The sequence below is a fragment of the Clinocottus analis genome, unplaced genomic scaffold (genome assembly GCF_023055335.1).
Source record: "Clinocottus analis isolate CAN_PGR_092001 unplaced genomic scaffold, fCliAna1.0.p SCAF_19, whole genome shotgun sequence".
Lineage (NCBI taxonomy): Eukaryota > Metazoa > Chordata > Actinopteri > Perciformes > Cottidae > Clinocottus > Clinocottus analis.
In genome coordinates, this window is record NW_027175920.1 from 5,238,253 (window position 1) to 5,260,707 (window position 22,455).

General features: G+C 42.2%; 1 protein-coding gene across 1 annotated transcript in view; it reads left to right on the forward strand.

Moving 5' to 3' along the window:
* The first annotated feature begins 452 nt into the window (after window positions 1–452).
* LOC137789509 (calcium-activated potassium channel subunit alpha-1a-like) overlaps window positions 453–22,455 on the forward strand; it is a 74,299-nt gene continuing 52,296 nt past the window's right edge. Inside the window, 2 exon segments of the mRNA XM_068583174.1 lie at window positions 453–1,470; window positions 12,178–12,321. Coding sequence (XP_068439275.1) covers window positions 1,240–1,470; window positions 12,178–12,321 — 375 coding nt within the window. The 5' untranslated portion in view covers window positions 453–1,239.

The window sequence follows — 22,455 nt, forward strand, 5'->3', positions numbered from 1 at the left end:
TTTGTGCAAGATGATACAGAAACCAGTTCATTTGTTGTGGTACACAAGTTGGACCTCAACAATCTTCACTTTTTGTCCACCAGGGAGAGTAAACCCCCACTCGGGAGACATGGTAAAATGTTGTTTTTATCACTTTCATTCCACACATTGCCAAGGCTGTCTACACTGGAGAAATACTCTAATTCACAGAGTTGTTTCACCGAGTAGCCGAATAAGTCACTACTTTGAGGAGGATTTGTTTGTATTCACCTTTTAATCCACACACATAATCAAAATACACTAGCTCGGTTTGCAAATGCACATGTTTGTTCTCGGTTTGCCACTAATGCAAATCTTAGAATTCAGAATGAACAGAACACAATTTACGGTCTCGAATGTTTGTTTGGAGAAGAACAAACTAGTTTAAAAGTGAAAGCCGTATCCACAAAGTTACACTCATCAAAAATGGATGCTGCGGTCACTATAAATAACCAGACCACCAGATAAGCATCGACGTCTGCTATCGATGGCTCCGCCCCCGCTACCTGTAAATCTGCGATACCATCTCCCGACAAATGGATGTGACAGCTGCGGCCGCCGGAGCCCCGGGAGCGGCAATGACTAAATCCGCCCGTTAACGCAAGATACCTTTTTTTCATTTCTTTTGTTTCTCCCCAAACGAGATTTCCTAAAGGATACATCTACATCCTGCGACCTTTCTAACGCGTGGCGCGCATTCAACAGTGCGCGGTGCGCGGCTCAAGTGGCGGAGCTGCTGAGAGATGCGCCGCTAACGAGCTGGAGCAGCGAGCCCATCGACCGACAACGTAACGATACCGCGTAGCACCGTTTCATCCGTCGGGACTGTCGGGGACATCGTAAAAGGTTTTTGTGGAGTTTGCCAAAATAAAAAAAAAAAAAATGTGATTTGTATTTAATTTTTAATTTGTAATGCGCGCTGATGAAACGGGGTGACGCACAATTTCAGCCACGAACGCGCATCGAGAGGCGCACGACTGATATCGTGAATTCAAAGGAAGTTTTTTTTTTTTTTTTCTTGCTGTGCGTGACAACTGTCGACTCAACTTTTACGTCGTTGCTCGGTGAAGCCAGATGAGAAGGCTGAGGAGCGGAAGGTGGTTGACTTAACATGGCCGAGCCACTGGGGCATCGGGGGGCGCTGGCCGAAGGTCCCCGAGGCGCCTGAATTCCAGTTGAGTTGATTGTTTGAGGGGGCTGGCAGGTGACCAGAGGCCGAGAATGCCGAAGAGGGAGAAATTCAACCCGGATCCTTCCGTCCACATATCCAAGATGAGTGTCATCATCCCGTTTTCCCCAGATGTGCCCTGTGACAGCAACGGCCAGCGGATGTGGTGGGCTTTCCTCGCGTCCTCCATGGTCACTTTCTTTGGGGGTCTCTTCATAATTCTTCTGTGGAGAACTCTCAAATATATGTGGACTGTGTGCTGCCACTGTAACGGCAAAAAGAAGGTATGTCACCACACCCTAATAAAATTACTTCTTTTTTTTTCCCACAGGGTTTTTGTGCAACAGCTCTCCAACAATTTCTCCAGTTTAATTTATGAAATGGGCTCCTAATGAAATCAGTGTTAAATAAGGCCTCCTCCACAGAGAGCATGGTGGGCTACGTGACTTTGAATAATTAACTCTGCTCTTGGATGAATGTCACATCCAATAACAAGTGGATGTGTTCTACTAAAACAACTTTCTGGTGAACGATAGTGTGGTCGGGCAGGTTTTTAGAGGCAGCTGACACTTGTTGATGGACAGCCTTTGTTCCATTAGTTTGATGTGAAAGTGATCAAACCCACTAGCAGCCAATAACTTGTATATCAGTATGTTAAAGTGCACCCCCTGCACAATATCTGATTAAAATTATACAGTTTTATATATGGTTGATCACATTTTTATAATCTCTTCTATTTGAGATATCATTGAAAAAAACATTGTCATGTGTGCTTCTATAGTGATAAAACTGGAATAATAACAGCCTTACCCAAACTGACCAAAAATACACACACTACCCACCTATTCTATCCACTTGTACCTAGTTAATTTATTTATGCAGAACAATGGATGTGAATTGAGTTCCATTAGTACTGCAGTAAACGGTAATTAAAATAGATAATGACAACTTTCCTAAAAACAATGTTCTTGTTATTCTGCATCATCCACAGTCCTTCCTGTGAACATTTCCCACTGGAACTGCTTTCTATCGAATAATTAATCTCTATAAAAACACTTGATATGTTGCTATTGACTCTGTTAAATAGTTTTCCAATATACTGTGACCGTCACAAACCAAGATCCATTAACTCCTCCTCCCCTTTATTGGGGGGGTGGAGACATAATTTAATTTGTCCTTTGGATTAACTCACACGATTTTAAGGCATCGAGAGAAGTACAAAACTTTGGGATTTGAGACCAATGTTAAATATCACTACAAAAGATTGTTGGAATCCATAGCCTAGATTCCCACAATGTATTTTCCCATCAACATACTCTGAGGTCATTATTATTTGCAGCTTGAAACCCTCCAGCGAACCATTTGTTTGACACGTCTCCAGAAGTCAGGAATAGTTTTGCCCGTTCCGGACACACAGTCAGCTGTCTTTTACATTGTTGGATGACCAACAAACGTCCTCTTACCAATGGTGTGCATAGTGCCTCTGTGGAGGCTAACACTTATGCCACAGCGTAATCCCCAGAAATCATTTTCATAACATTTAAGGCAGGCTGCCACCAGATTTTCTGTTTCACAATTATTACGACACCATCTGCCCGAGGCCGGCCTTAGTCCTGCGTTGGGGATAAAAATCTTGCAGTTTCTGTGTTGTATGGCGTGCTCGTCTGGCTCTAACTGCAGCTTAAAGTTTGGATCCTTCTTTTTATGTTGGGAGGACAAAAATGGCACAGCTGACTGAGGTGCCAGAGATGGAGCAGTTTGTTTTTCCTTCAAGAATGTGCATTCATCCCTCAGACATGGTGGATAAGCAGAAATGCCGCATGAAGGGTGGTGCGGACCACTTGAAGGGAGACGCCTGCATCATCTCTCTTCTTTCATTGCAATTAGGGGGCGTCAATTATTGACCACTTTTATCCGTTATTAATCTGCTGATATATTTTTGGTTATTTGCTTACTCTTTAAAATGGCTGAAAACAAGAGTTCTCATAGCCCAGGGTGATGTCCTCAGATCACCTTTTTTTTCTTTCTTTTTTTTTGATCCAACAAACGATTCAAAACACAAAGCTATATCAGATATAATGATAAACCTGAGCGTTTATGTTCAAGGAAAGATCAATTAGCTCAGAGTTTCCGCTCCAGTTAAAATCGTCAACAGAATCCAGCAGCTCGCATCCCAGTTTTATTTAGACGTGGAACAGAAATACATCTCAGGATGAGGCGGTTTCTTCCAGAGTCCACCGTGGAACACTGTTCATGTGTGAATACAAGAGAGCGGTCCCATTGTGTGTGTTTTTGAAAAGATTGTGCCAAGAGAAGCTGGTGAGCTCCACCAACCTGTTGTGCTCCTCAGTGGGAGTCAGCCAGAGATGGGTCATCTTTTCACTTCCCATCCTCCCCTCTCTGCCTTTTTTTTTTTTTTTTTTTTGGTCTCCCGGCATTTATTTCCTAACTCCTACCCCGTTTTCTTTTTCTTCTTCTTTTCGTCACCCTCTTTTTCTAATCCAAAAATCAAGTGTCAGAAATGCAGTGTCAGGCGCATATGGTATGTGCCATGTGAATCTGTGTTTTTGTTGCTAAGCAACTAGGAAGCAAAGGATTTCATTATAAGAGTAAATCTCCCTCTCTCAGTTATGCAGTTGACTCGGCTGTGAGATGCGGCAGGTTGTGTTGGAGGGACACCTCCCCACCCCCTCCCAGTCTGTGCATGTCATTAGCAGCCCAAACGTGGAGCTGTCACTGCACATTGTTATCGTTCACAGATGGGAATTGATAAAGAGTTTCCTCCCTTTCAGTTAGTTTCCCCCCGCCACTTCTGTGAGGCGTTCACTGTCCCCGTTCGGTTCCGACAGCTCCCACATCTCTGAGACTCGGCCTCCATGTCTGAGTCTCGGCCTCCATCTCTGAGACTCGGCCTCCATCTCCGTGCCTCCGTCTCCGTGGCGCTGCCTTCCAAATCGGATGGAAATCGATGAAACTCCGTCGTCTGTGAGGTTCTGATGAATGACGGCTATTATCCGTCTGGGAGGAAGAAAGAAACTGTTCATTGTAAGAGGCACTGTACTCACGAGGGGAGGATGACACGCTGTGGCAGCTTCTCAGTCATTTAATATATTTCAGGCTCACGGTGAGAAAGTGTCATCGTCGTGACGTGATTTATTGTTTGATCAGCCTGTGCACAGGAGACCTGCTGGAGCTTTGAGACGCCATAGATCTGAGGCGCAAGGTAGTCATGACAGACACACACAGACACACACACACACACAGACACCATGTGCTCAGCTTGTTAGTCTCGTCACATGATCAGAAGTTGATATTGAACAACCATATTTCCTAGCAATCATAATTGTACAGATTGCTGCTGACTGTTTTAACCCGAAAAACTCCTGTCCAACACGTAATTAGAGCTTCTCCCAACCCGCGGACCCAAGTGCAACTGCTCTGCCTGACCTGACTATTTACGCACCTGCCACACAACCAACAGCGGACAAAGGGAGATTGTTGTGTGTTCAAGTTATTGAAAGAGGCCCCTCGCCACCCCATATTTTTAGCCTCTCTAGCTGCTTGGTTCTGGCAATGTCAGCCGGACATGAAATTTAATACAAACACTCACGTTACAATTGTAATAACTTTGGAGATCCCCCTGACTTTTTCCTTTAGCACTATCAGGACGTTGACGTTTCTGGTGTCGAGGGAAAAGTCCCGACAACTATCGCAGTGAAATTTGCTCCGGATATTTAAGGTCCCCCAGCTTTTCATAGAAGGCCATCTTCAGGTCAATGTTTTAATTTGTCCATTACTTTGGTTTGTGACTTAATTCCTGCAAAACTAATGACGTTCCCATCAGCCTCAGCTGTACTTAGTGTTTGGTGCTAATTGACAAATCTTAGCAGCCTTGTAGGGGAAACTAATATGGTGAACATGCTAACATTATTAGCACTCTGTTAACATTTCAGTTCAAAACACAGCTGGGACTAGATGGATAGAGAGTCGCTAGCATGGCTATAGAGTCTGGGATTATTGTCAATTTTTCAAAGCATGTATTTTGTTGTTGTGGAAGTAGCTTGTTCTGTTTGTAATCGTTTAAATAATTAACATCTACTGCGTGATGTCTTTACTTTGTCTACGTGTTTGGTTCATCATGTTTGATTTGTATCTAAAAAGGCAGTGCCATGTGCATCTTCTGGCAGTGACTCAGTGTCCTTAGATGTGTCAGGTGCATGCGGTGGGTGGGTGGAGGTTGGAGGGGGGAGGGGGTTGAGGTTTCAGATGGAGAGTCACTCTCATGCTCCTTTTAAAGTGCCTTCTGAAATATTGTAATTATGAGACGAGTGCTCATGATCAAAACAGCTGTAATTACGAGTCAGAAAGTTGGAATAGCTGAGTGGCACTTAGCTGTCAACGACGGCATCTACATCTGCTATCATAGGTTATTTTTAAAACAAGCTAATTTTGTTCACCATTTCTGAAACACAAACTGCTTTGTGCCCTCTGCTGCAGGATCTTATCCAAAATACAAAAGCCTGAGTTCATTGGTGTCCATTTAATTTAATTTGTAGCTAAGAGTGCGAAGTCACATGCTGTACTTTGAATGGAGAAGAAAAGGCACTTGAAGGCAGCATCACTCATTTAAATTCTTCCAAAAAAAAAAACAAGAGTTGTTTTTACGCAGAAATACTCTCTGTAATGTGTTTTTTGATTGGCTGTGTGATTAGTATTAGCTACTCGCGTTGCATAACATAAGCAGCATGCTGCAGCTTGGCTGTCATTGCGCCATCTGGGATCCAACAGGTCTCAGATTAACTCAAATGTTAAACATCTCGACGGTGCCAGAGCCTGCTCTGCTGCTGCTTTTTTTGACAGTAAGACAAGAGATTCATTCGATTATGTCGCAAGACAAGTTGTATAGAAATTGTTTTTGTATGTTTACGTATTATATACGTATGTGTGCTTTTATATTTTTGTGACGACTATCACACTTAATTACTGTATAGGTAGCGTTGTTCACAGGTTTTCTTGGCCATATTTCACAGTTCTGCTGTTGCATACCCTTTAACTATTCGAAAAAGTTTGTGATAATGTTCACCAACAGTTGAGTCATTCATTAATAACAACACTTTTCTATTCGTGTCCAATTTTAGCTTCTGCTTCCACATACTGAGCTGAGTTAAGGAGGTTTACTTTCTCTGCTCCTTGATATTTGTATTTGTGTATATATTATGTGTGTATAGGTCTTAACCAAATAATTGGGTGATTTCATTCAGCGATGTATTGATTGGAAGGACGTGGGATCAAGTGACTTGTAACGCAGTCCTTCTTCATGCGGAACAGGGGCTATATCTCGTTATGAGAGTCGGATATTTCAAGAAGATTTTCCTCTACTGAGAATGTCTTGATTTATTATTAATTGATTTATATTAATGTATTTTTAAATAATTGATTCCCTTTTGCAGAAAATTGTGTCACGAGCCACATGTTAGACTCAAACTTAATGGGCTTGTCGTTTGAGAAAATGATCATGGTGGATCCCCAGAATAGGCAAGTAATGTTGATCAATGACCTCTGGTGTCAGGGGGACTGGGTTTAGGCGAGATAGTGGAAGCTATATTTGGAGGATCTGACTATTGATCAAAGTGACGAAGAGGAGATGACCTGCCTGAGTGGGTGTAATGACTACATCTTCTTCTATGGTGTCTGCAGCTACATTAAAAATGTATCCTTTCATTTTCATTTCATTAAAATAAAGTCCTGTGGAAGATTGTTTAACCCTCTTGCTGTGTGCTAAAACTTTTACCAAAGTAAATATCACATCCACGATCCTTTTTATGTTTACAACTATACCAATGTTTGTCCTGCAGAAAGGAATTAGACATTTAAACGTAAAAAAACAAAACAAAAACGCAATTCCCTCAATCTCCACATTGAAAGTGTCTCCTGCATGTGACCTTAAGATGACCCCTGCCCTTTTTTTAAAGAATAATTGGACAGAAGCGTGTCATGAATCACAAATCATTAATCTTTGATCTCCTCCTTTACTGGCATTTCTAAATACCATGGCCAGTGTGTGTTTTAAGTGTGCATTTTTAGATTTGGTCATTAAAGTGCTCGGGGATAACAGTGGGATGCCAATTAAGCCTGAACCGCTTCCCTCACGCAGCCTGTGTCACTGCATTCACTGAAGCAGGGAAGTGCACCGTCAGATGAATGCGTCAGGTCAAGTGTTTTAACAGAGTTATGTTCAGAGAAGAAAGAATTCATTGAGCTGTGTTGAAAAGAAAAGCACATTTCCTGCACACTGTCCATCACGTGTACGCACTTTGTTTACGACAACAGTTTTGGAGATAAACACAAACATGAATTATAAATATATGTAGTTGATTTCCCCGTAGTTTTGACAACAAATTAGTCCCATATAGCAAATGTAGAAACAGAATAAAGTCTGATAATCACAATACTAAAACCATTCTTCTGTATATTCAAATGTATAGGAACCTTTGAATATTTTTTAAGATATTTTTTTCACTAAAGCCTTTATTTGATAGTGTTTATCGGAGAAGGAGAAGAGAGGTGAAGATAACTTGACTTTCAGTCCTTAGTACGGGTCATGCGTCAAAAAAACACTGAATCCTACACTTCCCATAATGCAACTGGACAGTGTCTTTCACTTGTGCGCCTCTGTTCGATGATGCAGTTTATCTGTTATGTTTTTTCTTTCAAGCTTGAATCACGATGAACCTGATGACATCACTCTGACATCAACAGGGTTATATTATTTTATGCAAGAGAGCTCTTACAAAACCACAGAAGAAGAAAGTAACATTTCAATCATGAAGGTGTTTTTTTTTTAGGTAGTACTCCCCATAACCAATAAACTAAACCTTGTTCAAGTCAAATCTTTATGAAGTCCCTTTTTTAAATAAGCACAATAATTCATAAGTAATAATAATTTCATAAGTACTCATCAGCACTTCCACCCTCAAGATAAACAAATACTCCCCCATAGCTCTTGACATAAATCTGAGTCGAAAGACTTGCTCCATCATCTGAGAATATTGAAATGTGTCCACTATGTTTTATTTATTATCGACTGGCTTATTTAACCAATTTGAATTCCATTGGCAATAATATATCAAGCCTAAATGCTCAATTGTTATTGATTATGCATGCTATATTTCATGAAGCAGCAGAGGATGCAATATATTACTCGGCAGGATCGCATATCAATAATTACTGCAACATTAATAAAGAGGAAATACTTAGCACTTTGTACCTTATTGTGTTAGACCCTGCATAATATTCCTATTGCATTAGAGTTTGACAACATATATTGAGGGATTTTATGGGGAGCTTTGCATGCTTGGACTCTTGTTTTTCATTATATCATAAATATATTATTCCTAAATGATATTTCACTCTTATCAATATTGTATTTTGTGACTTTTTCCAGCATTCAATTATTAAACATTACGCTTTTGCAGCTTCTCTGTGATGTGTTCATCTCATGGTCTCAGTATATTGTGGGCACTGTCGAGGGATTATAACACTTTAACGGATGCCAATAGCTTTATGTTCCTTCACAGTTTAACTCTCATTCAGGCTGCTGAGTGACAAGGCCTCCAACATGTTCGTATCCCTTTGAGTCTCTAACTCGTAGTCTGATCCACTCACCCTGATCTCCTTCAGGGGATTCAAAACTGAGATTTCACTTAAATTCCCTCAGAGGCTCCGTTTCATGACTTGGCTAATGAGATTTTTTTTTTCTTCTTCAAAATAAAAGATGTAGCTTTGGAAAGTCTCAGTAGTTTGGATCGCCGTGTAAAATATCCAGTGCAAAAGTGCCTGTTTAACCATTTTATTCAAGCAAAAGATGCTACACTCAAATGGAAACTGTTCGGATGGATGCAAACATTGCCTGGAAACAGCTGATACCTGTTGCCTCTCATTTCAAAACTGCAGTTTCACAGAATTGTCCGTTCCTGCGTCTCGTTGGCTGCATTAGCTGCTAAGTGAGCTGGACATGTTATTATAGTGTTATCCGGTTAGTGCTGCAGGGCTCTGAACAGGCTGTAGGAAGAGTAACATGGTCTGCTGGTGGTCCTGCTTGTCTCTGACTAATGGCTCTGAACATGATTGAATTACTTGGTGCAGCCAGCTATTTCGTAACAATGATGGAGGGGGTCAAAATCGGTGGCTTTTGTGTGGGCACTATTATGGAATAACCTGCCAAAACCAGTTTATGTTTTATTAAAATGTGTGAAATAGGTAAGTATTTTGGTTCTGAGGTAAATATTCCTTTCTCTGTTCACAATTGATTTTGAAACCTTTTTTTAAGTAGTTTTACTTTATTTGAGAGTTTAATCATACTTTTCCTAATACTTTCCATGTTAAAGGAGACGTTTGCTGTTATTTATATTACTCTTATCATTATCATACACAGTTGGCACTTGACAGAGTATTTCAAGCAGCAGGAGGCTGTATGTGGGATCATAATGCAGCAGTGTGGCTCATCAATGTGTTTTTGGACAACAATGGAGGCTCTATGACAGAGAAATACGGCTAATATATTAATACTAGCTAATCAGGCTTTAGCATCACAGTGAAATAGATATATCACTGGTCTAATTTGCTAAAAACACAAAGGAACCAAACCTTTGCACTGGAGTTTATTTTAAGTTGCACTTGTGTCCTGCTGCCTTAATTACTTACTAGCTCATTCAATCTATGGCTAAAATAATCTCCAACAAAAACACCACATACTCCTGTTTGAGTAAGCTTGCTAAAAACTACAATGCTACTGTTTTAGGAATTAGTTTACCCCTCTGTAAAAAGTAAAGCTGTACATTTGTGAGCTGTTTGTATTTACCTTGCACGGCATCACGACATCACACAAAAATCCTTCCTGTCAGGTTTCAAGTGATGCGTTTGCTTCTGAACTACGAAAGTTGGGATCAACCATGTGGCTGTCCTAAATCCTGGGGACGCGTAGCCTATTTAGTATCTGGACAATGTGAGATATTGCACATTAACTCCACACGGCACAATGGAAACCATATAAACAGTACCTTTTTTTTTTTTTTTAAACTGTGAACGGTTATGTTATCCCCCCTCTAACTATGTAAAGTGCATCAACTAATCCCACATGACGAGCAGAGCTGCAGGAGGAAGGGCCCAGAGAGTGATGTGTGACACCATTAAGGTAGAAGAGGAGGAGGATGTCACAGGGTAAAGAGTCTGAGTTGTGTTATCCTCGAGGCTGTGGGGTGTTTCATCAGGGAGCATGGCTAACCCCTGCATCCTGTCTCGATTTCCTGCTCTGTGAATCATGCCAGTCGCAGCACACAGACAGCCATACAGACAGACAGGAGGAGAGACAGGCAGGCAGGCAGCCCACTCAGTGGAGCAGAAACACCAGGAGCTCAGCGGCTGCCATGGATACACTCCTGGAGTCTCTTTGCTGCTCTCACTCTGTATGTTTTCTGTATGCATTTGTGCATGCATGTGCGTGGGTTGATTTTTGGGTATTTTGAGCTTGGTCACGATAGTAAGAATGGTGCATAAATTATTTTGAAGGGGTGTTTTTTTTTTTTTTTTTCAAAGTTAGTTGGTCATGTTGAGTTTTTTGCATAGCTGTCAATCAAACAAAATACGTAGGTGGTACTTTCTTTTTACAAAGTTTGGTTTTCTGTTGGTGCAAATCGATGCGATGCATTTTTAATACAATGAATAAAGTTGCAACGTTTTATGTGAAAGGTCACAATCACCCGAAGAGGATTATCACACAGCGCTGCAGTTCATGGAAGCTTGAAAGCTATGTTTATCAGCTCCTTGTTTAGGTTTTAGAAAATATTAACATCATGGGTCGTTTGGAGGTTAAAGCTGCACTAATCAGTATTCTCATAGAAACAAAAATATGATTAGAAATGAGTGAACTATCAGAAGTAATATTCTTTACTGATTAGGGTAAACAATTGGATAATTACCCGTTTGTGTGGCAACATTGTGGCTTTTTAAAAATATTAGGAAGCACAATCTTAAAGCAGTACATTAACAAACAAAAACTGTTATACAACAAGGTGTCACTCGTGACAAACTTACAGAACTATGACCCGACTCTGCAGTCCCCTCAGCTTTACGAGTGTTAAAGCTCCTTTGAGCTCGTAGTTTTGGTTTTATGGCCTGAAACTTCCCCGTTTTGGTTCATTCTCCACGCTTTCAATAGCAACAGGATTTTACTGACGCGCTTTCAATAGCAACCGGGTGTTTGGGTAAAAGCTCAGATAAACCCAGCATGAACCTTGTCTGAACAAACGGACAAAGTTGGCGACTTGCTGGTGGTGAACACAGCAAACTTTTCTGCATTTGGCAGAGTAAAAAAAAATGAGAATCCCAAAACTGTTCGCTGTCCTGTTTTGTACTTTTTTGCTTTTGTTTCTGCTTTTACTGTCATATACAAACATTATTACACTATAGAAAAAAAACGTTGTAGTCAAATACACTCAAGCTCTTCTATTTTTTTTAAGCATATTTTAACGTGGCTGTCAATTCTAGCTGTTGTCACACACACAAGTCACTGCTGGACAAAACCAACAGAATATGACTAAGAAACTCCCCTGAACTGGAGGACTAATACCTTTTACAGGTAAAGCAGCTTTACCTGCCGGCTCCCTCGGTCCCTCGCTCTCTGGCCTGGATGCTAGTTGGACAGCAGCTTGGTGTGCACAAATATGTTAAGAAATAGTCGTAATATATTAATCTTACAACAAACCGATATTGCAGTGGCTCACATATTTTCCTGTGCAAGAGGATCTTTCCTGGGATTGATCCACCGTCACAGAACTAAGTCTGTTAGGCAATAGGTTGATGGATAAGGGCTCGGCTATCGTAGCAATAAATGATCATTTCAAAATAGACATTTAATGTGATAAAGTTTATTGTTACACTCTGATCAAATGTCACATTTTTCACCGTTGGCCTCTGCATCATTTTCTTTGCAGGAGGTCCATCGGCTCTCCACAGGCGATGGCATCAAACGCATCAACAAGGACGACCCGGCGGCCAGCGAGGTGGGCTGGATGACCTCGGTCAAAGACTGGGCCGGAGTCATGATATCAGCTCAGACACTGACGGGAAGAGTCCTGGTGAGCTCTCACACGGTCGTCATCCTTCCTTTCGTCTTTGATTGACATCTCTGGCTACTTTAGCCTACGTGTAGCAGGCCCTCGGTGAAGACGTCAGTGAGATGAAGCGTGACAGCGAGGCACTCGGGTTGAACCCCCTCGTATATTTGTCAATGAAAAATGGAAAATATGTCTTATAGGATAGTCCAGAAACCTTGCTGAGGAGGAGCTTTTGTCTAACAACCCACAAATCGCACACACTCACAGTGTCCTTTTTTTATTTCTGCTTGTGAGACGCATAAATACACCATGTTGAAGTGCGTGTCCGTGGCCGCTTATCTCTCAGACAGAGAGACAGACCCATCAAAACAAAGCCAGAGGAGAAAAAAAAAAGAGGAGAGATTTAAAGAGTGTATTAAGGTCACACACCCCATAATGCCCTCAGATAGCAGAGAGAAACAGATCCAGAAGGACAGAAGGAAGGAGGGAGGGACATGTACAGTTTACCAATCGCATTCGCTCAGCCCAAGTGGTTACCATGGTGCCTGGCATGTCTGTTGACAGTGCCATGTGGGGAACTCGTGCCTTTTCGACCACATGTTATGAGATCCTTATCACATCCTTGTTTAAACCTGTCCCACCTGTTGGGAAGTCGTGGACACTTTCGGTCTGACGGAGATTCTGCTGCATTTCTTTCCCTTCTTCTTCTTTTTTTTACAAAAGTGTTTGATTTGGATTTAAGTGCTTGGCAATGCAACAGTACGACTGAGGAGTGCTGAAATGAAATGGCATGAGTGGGAGCACCATGCCAAGGCTTGCCGCAGTGCTCGGGGCCGATCCCACTTTGTCCCACCCCACTATATGTGGCGCAGAGTCCCTCGTTGGCTCGGTGCATGCAGGTTATTAATCATGAATGCCGGGTGGTCAGCCACACTCGAGCATAATGGTTTCATGTGGAATATTAACTAACCACTTTGTTCCTGTTTGTGGGACCAAAAGTATGTGTGTTTGTGTGTGGGGAGGGAGAGGGAGGGCCTGTTTTGTTGTCAAGAAAAATGATTCATTTAAAAGGTCTCTCACTGTGACAAACACTTCATGTCAAGTGCTTTTACTCATAAAATGTGCATCGCGTTTGTATGATAATGTTCCTGCTTTTGGTGTATGTTGTCATTTCAAAAACGCAGTGAAGTAAAACATTTGCTGCTGTTGTGCGATGATGTTTGTCGCCGTGAGCTTCCGCAAGGAGGTGATTAATACCGAGTAGGAAAGAAAACCCTTTTTTTGTGTGCTCAGTTTGAGCTAAAAACAGCACATTTTCTTCATCTTTCCCCCAAATGTCACATGAAACTCTAGATGACTCAGGCTGAACTCAGGTTGTCCCCACGGCATCGTCTCCTCGTTTGTCCTGAGCACAGACGCTCGGGATGCCGAATGGTGACGGCAACATATTGAAGCTGGACATTAGTTCACGTGCCATCCTGCGTTTCCTCGTTTTTCACTCTAAACCACCGACGCTCCCCTCACTTGTGTGTTTGTGTGTGCAGCTCAAGTGCCCCGTCTCAATGATGGCTTGACACACAACTGTTCAGCAAGCTCTCGTCTGTAACCATGGCAACTGCAGCTTACCTAAACACGGCAGATGTGTGTTTTCTATGTCAGCCTGTTTAGGGGCCACATTTAAAGCCTCATTCCAGGCCATCTGAGGCGGACCTTTACCAAAGAGTAAGGGCATGGGTTGGCTTCAGTGAAAAGGTGTGTGTGTGTGTTAGTGTGTGTGTGTGTGTTATGCATCTATCTATCTGTGTGTGTGTGTTTTTAAGATGCTATTCCCACATCTTCACCCACGTTGTTGTTCTCTTTAAACACATAGTTTTTTTTTTTTTCAAACAGCTTGCTTGCTCTTGAAATGTCCTGAAACAGCTTTTTACTTCAGGGTTTTATTGCGTGCCCGTTTTAAACCTCACAGTCTTCGTTAGTAAAGCACACGAGAGGCAGAGTTGATTGTTTTCTAACTACACTTTTTCATTCCCAGGGAGTAGAAAATTCCAACAAATCTCAGCTCTTCTCCCTGATGCACTTGGCGCATGTGAATCCAAGCGGAATGCGCGCCCTCTAATTAATTTTACCAATTAAACCTGCTAACATTGTGAAGAGTAGATGTGGATGCAGTCAAGGAGAGAATAAATTGAAGCCTTACAGACGAGTCAAACATGGATTATGCAAAGAAGGAAGCTGGGCTCCAGGATGCCTGCAATATTTTGAAATTGTGATGGAGTTTATGGATCAGTCAAGCAGACATTGGTTGATGTCTCTGCAGACTCAATTACTTGTCTATCTCTTTCCAGTTCAGAATGGTATTTACAGGAAGAAAAGGTAATAAATGAGAAAAACAAGCAACAAGAAAATTAGTTTTAAGATGCTTCCATGAAGATGCATAATCACCAGTAAAACCTTGAATAAAACACACTTGATCACAGAACTCAAAGGACCAAACTCTAAATAAAGTCATAAATCATCTCTGATGAATGTTTCAGTTCAATTAACATCGACCCCAGGGAGAGACGCGGTTACCCTGGAAACTACTAATGGATATCAAAAAAAAAAAAAAAACAAGCTAGTGAATGTTTAAAGTGCACAACACTGACCCCAGACAGCTTCTTTGTTGGAGGTTCATGTGTTTATCACATGAAATGAATTCCTCTGAAATTTGACCTACAATTGCAGCACGGCACATTTCATCCAAATGGGATTCTCGCTCCACATTGAGCCGCTCACCTCTGACTGTGGAGTGATGAACAGGTGCAGGCTGAACTGCAGAAGGCCCAGAGGCCCGTTGTTCATTTGCCTGGCTGGCCTCGCAACTCAGCAGATTGTAAAAGATCAAACCTCGCCTTCAGGGCTATTTGATTAGCAGAGAGGACACTTGCCGACGACCTTTAAGTCCATAAAGGTTTATCTGCTGGAAATCAGTGCGCCACTCCTGCACTCGCATCGAGCAGAAAAAGCAAGTCCTCGTGTTCATCCTCTAATTTCAGATGAGCAGCACGCTGTGTGTAGGGACATGGTTTCCCCCAGATTGGGGACACACAAGGATCCCATCTGTCACTTTATGCATTATTGCATTTCCCTTCCCCCAGCAGTCACTTTTGCGTCACACAAGATCACCCGTCCTATTCATCAAGAATGTCATCATATTCCTGTTTGCTCTCCTCGAAACAAACACAACTTGCGTCGGGGGGCCGAACAGGTGGCTGCAGCTTGTGCCTCCAAACTCAGTGGCTCTCCTGTAATATCACGCATCCATTTCCTGTTCAGGCGCCCTTCCCTCCAGAATGTGATCGTCGTGAGATGACGAGATGGGGAGTGTGTGCTGGAACGAGTTTGATGTTTCAGTATTCTGGGCGAAAATGTGATTTCTCTTAAATGGTAGGATCCTGCGGAGTGACATTTAGCCCACGTGCGCTCGGTTCTAGAGGTCCACCGGGTGAGGGGGGCTGGGATGTCGCAAAGCTATTATTCTGGCCAGAGAAAGGTTTTCTATTAATGGAAGCGCAGAGCTGCCTTCTGGCACTGTTCAGTTTGCACTCTTTGCCCCCCCAACCCCAACCCCATTCACAGCCACAGGTGGAACAGAATCGGGGATGTTAAAGTCAGACTGAGTTGTCTCCGTTTGTTGAGTATTGTTAACTTTATTTTTTGCTCAGTTTTAAACTCTCTTTATTTGACTTCGCTACATGCTTCAGTCAGGATAAGGAAGACCAAATAGAAATGTCATCATTTGGCACGTGAGTCGTACTATGCTTGTTGTTTAAAAGTACTTGAATAGAGTCTGTATTCTAGTGATAAAATAACCATATTTATGGGACCTTCTGAAATAGATTAAATTAAAGGGAAAGAAATTGATTTCTTTTTTTTTTTACCCCTGTTTCTTGTTTTTTTCCTATTTACATTTGGTATGAATATGTTTCAAGCTTTTTAAACTAAGGTTCTCGCATGGAGGCCTCCACGTGAGGCCTCTGCACCATGGAAAATTATGCTACATTAGCTGCTAGCGGTTCCTGTTTGCATTGTAACCATGACCGTGCAAACGACGAAAACAAGCAAAATCATTTTCATCCTGAAGGAAAAGGTCTAAAGATGACGTTTTACGAGTTTAAATCCAAAGCACTTTATTAATATGATTTCCAAGCAGATTCATGGATGGTTATTCTCAACTGACATGAAGGAAACTGCTATCACGTACAGTATAGTGTCTACTTTTTTTTGCTGGGTGTATGTTGTGAGTTGTCGGAGAAAGATCAGAGACTCGTTCTGAAACATTACAGGTTCAGCAATGTTTAAAAGGTCTCCTCCGAGCCACCTCCAGGTCATCATTACCAGCTGCCGAACAAGAAGCGCGGCAGATCCAGAGCTGTCTAGGATTACCGGGGTCAACATGTGGAGGAAGTTCTATTGGGTGATCTATCTGTCTTGACCGCCGTCTGGATTTGATGTCGTCCGGGAGCAGCGTCAGGGGAGCAAGGAGCTCTGAACGTAATTATAGGTGGACCAGAAGAGCACTTTCATCAGGCGGATAAACTCACCTCCTTTGAGGGGCTCTTCGAGCTGCGGCAATTGTGCCACTACATGGAAAAGCTTTTTGACTGATGAGAGTGAAAAGAGAGAGAGAGGCAGAGTAAACACTTTAGTGAGGGGACTTGCTGTCTTCTCTGCCGGAGCAGAAATGTCCAATGTGCCATTTGGAGGTGATGGAAGCGCTTGTCCTTTTACATGGCTGAGAAATGATTGGTGCAGCTTCATTATCCCGTGTTTTCTACAGTTGTTCAGTAAGTACAGTACGAAAGGACTTCGCTAATCTCAACAAGGAGCATTTACTGAGCGTGCCCTTTTCTTGACATTCCCAGTTGACTCTCGGCTTCGGAGAGGGACGTCAGTGTTGTTGTACGTAATAGATATTCCACCGACATGCCTGTGGCCCTGTGACAAAGACGGGAGGCTGTTCGCCACCTGTGGACTCTGGTGCCAGCGGGATCGTGTGTTACTTTCACCGCGCCCAGTGCAACAGAGTGAACAACGTGGGAGCGTCACTCGGCTCGCTGCCCGCCTCTAAGTCTGTCGCTATTTTCGGGCGACAGCAGCTGCCAGTCCTGTTTTGTCAGGCCCTCGCAGAAGGAAACAATGCCATGTGAGGCTGGAGTTATTTAGTTGCTTTTGTTCTTTCCGGTCAAAACAAAAAAACTTCTCATTGAGTGTTTTCTGTCCCTAATTGAGTCTGGCAAACTTTAATATCTCAATGACTCTCCAAAATCATTTTCTTGAAATGTATTTTTATATCTTGAAACAGGAAGGAATACGACAGGTCAGAGCACTAAAACGGAGAAAACTGTCAATGAAAGGTTTCAGAATTCTACTTTGGTGAGCCAGTAAAGGTTCATCTGGCACTGTCGCCATGTCGAAATTAGATATTCTTTTTTTAATACTTTGGACCATAAACCTGTAAAACTAGTGGCATTGATGCCAATCAGCAAACGTTAGCATGCTAACACACTATACTAAGATGGTAAGTACGGTTACCATTATAAAGCACCACTGTGCCTAAGTACAGCCTCACAAAGCTGTCTGGTTTTTACTTTTTCAGATGGACCCTGGTGCATAATCAGCAGCTCATTTGCATTTTCTTCCCATTTTTCTCTTCATTTCACGTGAACAGGGTGGTTTTCTGAGCTGTAAATGTGCCAAGAGGTCCTCGTTAACTGTGGCGGTCAGTGTTATTATGCAGCAGGAAATGTGCTTTTTGCCTACTGATAATTGGTTTTAACCAAGAAAACTGCTATGTTTGAAATCTTAAAGATCTTAGCTAAATTCCTACATGTTAATTATACTGAAGAATTTAGTGAGATAAGCCTGTACTAATTTGGAACTTCTCTGTTTGGCGGACACATTTTCAACAGAATCTCCTTTGGCGCAAACAATGGTGAGTATAATTAGTTTTGTGGAGCAGCATTATATTCAAAGAGCAGGAAAAAACGTCGGAGCAGTATTATGATAAGAAATCCTCAAGTGCCACAAATTGGCTCACCAGATTTCATAAGCTATACGATGACCTGCTGCTGTATTCGGACTCACATACTCTTCAAAGCTCATCGAATTCGTGCTTCTCTTGTCAGAGGAAAAGACGGATACAAAGGAGGCATAAATAAAGTAACTCTTGATTTTTGCAGCTCGCACTTTTATCAAATGTGTATATATATTTATATATGGAGGTTAATAGATGTTGCAAACTGGCCACATGGCAAGTTCTAACTGTAAACGTTTGCGTTAAGTTCAGCCCTCGTTCTGAGCGTCTAATTAAAACCACATGGAGTCTGATTGCAGAATACAAATCCAATAGCATGCAATAATATCTCGGAGACATTCTCCACCTGCTGCTGAGCTCACGCCTCATGCGTTCCTTCCATTCCTTAGAAATTACATGCAGCTGCTACAGTTACAGTACGTCCAGCTTCCCAGATGCAGAACATAATTTTCATTTTCACACATGATGGGAATTTCCACTCACATTGTTAGTGCGGGGCGCCGTTTCTCTCTCTGTGAGAACCCCTCCTCCCTGAAGAGCTGCCACACAAGTGAGTCATCGATTGTGCTCCAATGAAACTCCTTTACCGCTCACCGATAGACATCACAGAAGTTAGACTTTTTTTTTTTTCTCGGCTTCTTTTTCTTGTTTTCAAGACTTTGAGACAAGTGAGTTACAACCTCATATGAGACGGACAGCAAGAGGCTGGAGGGAGACACAGCCATCCCCTCCCATCCTAAGCTCTTCACGCCTCACTGTAAAACTGGTTGGGCTGCTTCCAGGATGGCTTAAATCCTGGCTTAGCCACCGTGGGATTTGAGCTTTTATCCTGCACGTTTTGATTGTGGGTATTTTGATAGCTGAAGAATGGTGCAAATTGTGCATTTAAGTCTCTTAATCATAACCGAGGAGAACATGCTGCTTTGGTATAATTAAAGTCGATTTCTTTGATTAATCCTGTCACATGCAATAGATTTAAAAAGGAAAACTGAATCTCAAATAGACTTCTAAATTCAGCATGAAAGAGAGAGTCGCTCCTGCAGGCTTGACCCTGAAATGTTTCAGGGATAGCAGCGTTGTTGTCACAGCTCGGAGACGATGCCGTCGGAGCTCGTAGATCGGATCGCTCACATACAGCGCCGGATGCCAAACAAACAGAGTTTTAAGTTTCATGCTATGGATAGTTACAGTGCAACCTATACAACATGTAACACAAACTGAGCACTTTTGTGTCGCTGCCAACGATGTAAAGGAGGATCCCCTTTCACAGTGTTTAAACCTCCATTATTTTTTAAATATCTGTTTAATCTGGCTAATGGTTCAAAGCCAAATATAAAGCTCCAGTCTCACAGCTTGTAACATACATGTGATGTGGTCTTATGTCAAATTTAAGTCGACTGTCCAACTTTATACCAATACTGGTTGAAACTGTGTATGAAATGTAACCCTTGTACTGGGGGAGAAAGCCTGACCAGGTCCATGACAGTGAGTGAAAGAAACGTGTTTTCATAATCTAAACTGTTATTATAGCAACCTACATTTAGCAGTAAAAAAAATGGCCCGCAAACACACTTATCACTTTCCATTCAGCACTACAACACAAGACAAAGGTTATTTTTCACACATTTTTTTCTTCAGCTGCCTTCAATGGCTCACAACAGCTCCTGTGCAGTGTGATAGGACGAAAGCAGCCTGTAATACTGATGTGTTACTGAGTATTAGCTTATTTCAAATCTTTGTGCCACACTTAATAAATATGTTTGTGTCTTGAAGACCAAAACCCCTTGGGCAAATGGCAAAGTTTCTCAGTTTGAATTATTAATGTAAAACGGACTCACCGTTTTGGCCCCCGTTCATGCGCCGGAGTTAGACATTTTGTCGGTGGGTGGAGGAAGAAATGTTTGAACAAGAGACTCCAAACATACTTGGTGAGCATGCCCTTATTTGTACAATAATTGGGTCAGCGACATGGATTATTCATCCAAACAGAAAAAGGCTGCTCATCACCATGTTGTATAAACAGTTTAAAGGTGAGATGAAATGGTGCAATTGCCGCTCCTCCCTCACCCCCCCGCCCTCCCGCTCGTTGTGTACACACAACACAAGTCGGCCACCTCGGCAGAACTCTGTGACTCCTCTTTGCTGGTGCTGCTACATGTATAGAAAACATTTTTTTCCGAAATATATATGTAAGTTTTATCAGCACAGCAGTCATGTTTTGTCCTCGCTTTGCTTTGAGAACAAAGCTTTAAATCAAATCTGACCATGCACTCACAAACCTCTGAACCGATTCCCCGGTCTGTCACTTTTTTCCTTCACTTTTGGATTACCAGCAGAAACCAGCAGGAGCCTGTTACTTCAGTTCACTGAGCAGCACTCATTAGAGATCGGTGTGTTGATGTTGGGTAAAGGAGTGAATCAAGAAGTGAGTGCTTGTCGAGGCCCTGCAGGCGCTTCCATTCTCTGGAGTATCCTGCTTATTGCCCACAACAACAGTCCTTTTCCTACGTAGCATCCTGCATTAAAGGAATATGTCTGACACTGATTTTTCATGTGCGAAAAAACATACGTAGCATTTTACTTTCCTCGTTTCTCACAATCGCAGTCACGTTGGACACACGCAGAGAAAGTATTATTTCTATTAAATCGACAGCAGCTGTTGGGGGGAAGTTCACTGGGTTATTTTGGACCCACTGTTTTCAGCACCAAAGGGTGTTTGCTATAACGGTGTTAATAATTATGTCATCAACACACACTCCCTCTGACAATGTGTGTGAGAGAATATGATAAGGCTCACAGCAACAAGTAACATGTACAAATAAAGAACAAAATATTTCATCTCATCTTGTAATTCTTTTACCTGCCATCAATTTATTTAAGAAAAATGTTAGATGTTAAACATTGGGACTGGAGAACATTTGAAGTTAAGTGTTCTATAAGGTCTCAAACTAGCACCATTCACATAGTTTGGCGTTATGTGCTTGGAAAAGAGAAATAAATAGACACAGATGTTGTGTCTCAAAGCCCTAGACAGTTTTACTTTCCATACTTTGTCCCTCGTGTGCGTTGTCGCTGCCTCCTGCTGACGTCCGCAGAGACGTCTTTTAGCTTCCTTATTCGTGGTCCCTCTACTGAATGCAGTTGTGTTGCGATGCTTTGCAGCAGCTCCAAGTCGGCTATGTGCCTCTGTGCCGGACTGAAAACACCTAATGAGCAAGTAGAAACTGCTGTACCAGGGACTTACTTTTATTGCCTCCGATAATTAACAAAAACTGTGTGCACAGCATCAAGTATTGTTTTTATCAACTGTATAAATCAGGGGCTGTATAAGTAAAGGCACATTAAAAATCGAATAAGCATAAAAGGCTGCAGCCGACAGATGACTCACTGACCTGATGGCAACATTGTACGTCCTGTTACATGCCCGAAAACATCCAAATCATGGGAACTGTAGTTTGTCTTCACAACGCAAACCTCCCAGCAGCCATTTTGGGCTACTGTGGCTCAGTGGTGAGCAGGGTCGTCCTTTAAATAGAGGATCGATGGTTCGATCCCCGGCTCTGCTCGCCCGTGTCGATGTGTCCTTGAGCAAGACACTTAACCCTGAATTGCTGCCCTAGCTGCACCTTACGGTGTATGAATGGTAGATAACCCTGATGTGGCACCTTGCATGGTAGCTCCTCTCATCAGTGTGTGAATGGGTGAATGATGTCATGTGTTAAAGCGCTTTAAGTGGTCGTTGCACCATCATGGAGTCGAGTGAAATGACGGCAACATGTATGACAAGAAGAGACACGAGACAATCCTCACCTGAAACATGTCAGCATTGGTTGGTTGATAAATCACGACGGGAAAAGAAGCTTCAGCATTTTTACAGGAGCCATTATTTGCATCCCGTCTGCTACGAACAATCAGCGTTATTTCACGAAAGTACATTTTTAACCCTATTAAAACAGTTTGGTGTGTCTTTGTTATGCCGAGATCTCTGTTATATCATGGGTGTAAGATCTTCAATGGGTGTGTCGGTCATGGTCTTTAAGACCTTGGGCGCATGTTTGATATACGAGTTCCCATTTTAA